This window comes from Boleophthalmus pectinirostris, unplaced genomic scaffold, assembly GCF_026225935.1.
Source record: "Boleophthalmus pectinirostris isolate CB_2022bp ecotype Guang Dong unplaced genomic scaffold, ASM2622593v1 HiC_scaffold_9, whole genome shotgun sequence".
In the NCBI taxonomy this organism is placed as follows: Eukaryota; Metazoa; Chordata; class Actinopteri; order Gobiiformes; family Gobiidae; genus Boleophthalmus; species Boleophthalmus pectinirostris.
Genome location: NW_026571541.1, coordinates 39,040,697 through 39,044,380, shown reverse-complemented (window position 1 = coordinate 39,044,380; position 3,684 = coordinate 39,040,697). Strand labels below are relative to the sequence as shown.

Here is a 3,684-nt window from a genome sequence, read left to right as displayed (position 1 = left end):
CTGGTTTAGTCCTGGTTTAGTCCTGGTCTAGTCCTGGTTTAGTCCTGGTCTAGTCCTGGTGTAGTCCTGGTTTAGTCCTGGTCTAGTCCTGGTGTAGTCCTGGTTTAGTCCTGGATTAGTCCTGGTTTAGTCCTGGTTTAGTCCTGGTGTAGTCCTGGGTTAGTCCTGTCTAGTCTTAGTCCTGGTCTCCTGGTTTAGTCCTGGTGTAGTCCCTGGTTAGTTGGGTAGTCCTGGTCTAGTCCTGGTTAGTCCTGGTGTAGTCCTGGGTCTTAGTCCTGGTTTAGCCTGGTTAGTCTGGTTTAGTCCTAGTCCTGGTTTAGTCCTGGTTTAGTCCTGGTTTGTCCTGGTCTAGTCCTGTTTAGTCCTGGTGCAGTCCTGGTTTGGTCCTGGTTTGGACCTGGTTTATTCTGGTTCATCCTGGTTTATCCTGGTTAGTCCTGGTTTAGTCCTGGTCTTAGTCCTGGTTTAGTCCTGGTCTAGTCCTGGGTCCTGGTCTAGTCCTGGTTTAGTCCTGGTCTAGTCCTGGTGTAGTCCTGGTTTAGTCCTGGTTAGTCCTGGTTTAGTCCTGGTGTAGTCCTGGGTTAGTCCTGGTTTAGTCCTGGTCTAGTCCTGGTTTAGTCCTGGTCTAGTCCTGGTTTAGTCCTGGTGTAGTCCTGGTGTAGTCCTGGTTTAGTCCTGGTCTAGTCCTGGTTTAGTCCTGGTGTAGTGGGTTAGTCCTGGTGTAGTCCTGGTTTTAGTCCTGGTTTAGTCCTGGTTTAGTCCTGGTTTAGTCATGGTTTAGTCCTGTCTAGTCTAGTCCTGGTTTAGTCCTGGTTTAGTCTGGTGTAGTCCTGGTTTAGTCCTGGTTTAGTCCTGGTTTAGTCCTGGTGTAGTCCTGGTTAGCTGGTTTAGTCCTGGTTAGTCCTGGTTTAGTCCTGGTGTAGTCCTGGTGTAGTCCTGGTTTAGTCCCTGGTTTAGTCCTGGTCCTAGTCCTGGTTTAGTCCTGGTTTAGTCCTGGTGGTAGTCCTGGTGGTAGTCCTAGTCCTGGTTAGTCCTGGTCTAGTCCTGGTTTAGTCCTGGTGTAGTCCTGGTTTAGTCCTGGTTAGTCCTGGTTTAGTCCTGGTTAGTCCTGGTTTAGTCCTGGTTTAGTCCTGGTTTAGTCCTGGTGTAGTCCTGGTGTAGTCCTGGTCTAGTCCTGGTCTAGTCCTGGTTCGGACTCTTACCTGACAGTGGCTCTCTGGGTTTGACCAGCTCCTCTGGTTCTGGTTCTGGTCCTGGTTCTGGTCCCTGTGAGACCCGCTCGGATCCGGATTCTCTCTTGTGTTTCCCCAGGACGATCTTCATCAGGCTCCGGCGGCTCTGGGAGTCGTCGTCAGGTCCCACGTCTCCTCCGTTTGAGATACAGTCTTTACGAGAGAGCGAGTCCCGGTACCGGCCCGCGAACCTAGACCAGACCACAGACCAGACCACAGACCGGGGTTAGACCACAGACCACAGACCAGAGACCAGACCACAGACCACAGACCAGAACCCAGACAGACCAGACCAGACAGACCAGACACAGATCAGAGACCCCAGACCAAGAACAGACCACAGACCCAGACCACAGACCACAGACCACAGACCACAGACCACAGACCACAGACCACAGACCACAGACCAGACCACAGACCAGAACAGACCACACCAGACCACAGACCAGACACAGACCAACACAGACCACAGACCCACAGACCACAGACCAGACCACAGACCGGGGTTAGACCAGACCACAGACCACAGACCAGACCACAGACCACAGACCACAGACCACAGACCAGACCACAGACCACAGACCACAGACCACAGACCACACAGACCACAGACCACAGACCCAGACCAACCAGACCAGACCACAGACCACAGACAGACCACAGACCCAGACACAGACACAGACCAGACAGACCACAGACCAGACCACAGAGACCAGACCACCAGACCACAGACCAAGCAGACCAGACCACAGACCGACCAGACCCACAGACCACAGACCAGACCACAGACCAGAGACCACAGACCACAGACCAGACCACAGACCAGACCACAGACCACAGACAGACACAGACCGGGGTTAGACCAGACCACAGACCCAGACCAGACCAGACACAGCCAGACAGACAGACAGACCAGACCACAGACCCATTAGACCACAGACCACAGACCACAGACCACAGACCAGACCAGACCACAGACCACCAGACCACAGACCAGACCACAGGACCAGACCAGACCACAGACAGACACAGACAGACCACAGACCACAGACCAGACCAGACCAGACCACAGACCAGGGTTAGACCAGACCACAGACCACAGACCAGACCAGACCAGACCACAGACCACAGACCGCATACCAGACCACAGACCAGACCACAGACCACACCACAGACCACAGACCACAGACCACAGACCAGACTTTACAAGAGGCAGAGAGTCCCTGTACTGCCCCACGAACCTAGACCAGACCAAAGACCAGACCAGAGACCAGACCAGACCACAGACCACAGACCGGGGTTAGACCTGGTTTGGAGCTGGTTTCTAGGTCCTGTATTACACAAACGTGAGCTGTAAGTCCAGTTCTGATGTGTAAAACCTTCAGTCGTCCAGATAAAATCCAGGATAAAGGAGAAACCCAATTTGTCAACTGGACAAACGTTTATTTTGGTTGAAAACTCGGCTCATCCAAACTGCTTCTTCAGTTCAGGTCAGACGCCTGAAGGGGGCGATAACTACACTGAAACTCCTCTGGAATAACACCGACTGTTTACAGATTCTGTTTAGAACCAACACAGACGAGAGAGCAACACAGGACCTCAGTCTAATGTACATCTCCACCTAAAAGGACCTCAGTCTCCACCTAAAAGGACTCAGTCTCTCTCAGGCTCAACATCTCCAACCTAAAAGGACCTCAGTCTCCACCTAAAAGGACCTCAGTCTCCACCTAAAAGGACCTCAGTCTGCCGTACATCTCCATAGTAACAGTTTATCTGCGCTCTGATTGGTTACCTGAGCAGCGAGCCCTCGGAGCTCCGCCTCCCTCTCTTCTTCTTCTCTCCCGGTGAGTCGGAGGGCGAGGGTGTGGCGTCCTTCCCGCCGCGGCCCGACGTCCTCAGGCTCTTGCCCAGTTTGCCCAGGGTCCTCAGCGGCGACACGAACTTGAACCCGCCCCCTTTGCCCCCGGACCCGCCCCCTTTGCCCGCGGACCCGCCCCCCTTGCCATTGACTCCGCCCCGTTTGCCCTCGTTGGCCTCGTTCTCGTCCTCCTCGTCCTCGAAAGGGTTTCTGTCCCGAGGCACGTCCCCGTCTAACAGAGAGCTGCCCGGAGACCAGCCCTGACTGTCCCCGTCCAGACCTGACCAATCACAGAGAGGCACGGGGTTAAATCAGCCAATCACAAAGAGGCACGGGGTTAAATCAGCCAATCACAGAGAGGCACGGGGTTAAATCAGCCAATGAGAGAGAGGGAGGGGTTTAAATGAGCCAATCAGAGAGAGAGAGAGGGGTTTAAATGAGCCAATCAGAGAGAGGAGGGGTTTTAAATGAGCCAATCAGAGAGAGGGAGGGGTGTAAATGAGCCAATCAGAGAGAGGGAGGGGTTTAAATGAGCCAATCAGAGAGAGGAGGGGGTTAAATGAGCCAATCAGAGAGAGGGAGGGGTTTAAATGA

At 53.7% G+C, this 3,684-nt stretch overlaps 1 protein-coding gene across 1 annotated transcript in view; it reads right to left on the bottom strand.

Annotated features, from left to right (window-relative positions):
- The window catches only part of exoc3l2b (exocyst complex component 3-like 2b), a 54,526-nt gene that overhangs the window by 28,645 nt on the left and 22,197 nt on the right, over positions 1 to 3,684 (bottom strand). The window contains 2 exon segments of the mRNA XM_055166737.1: positions 1,203 to 1,423; positions 3,025 to 3,370. Coding sequence (XP_055022712.1) covers positions 1,203 to 1,423; positions 3,025 to 3,370 — 567 coding nt within the window.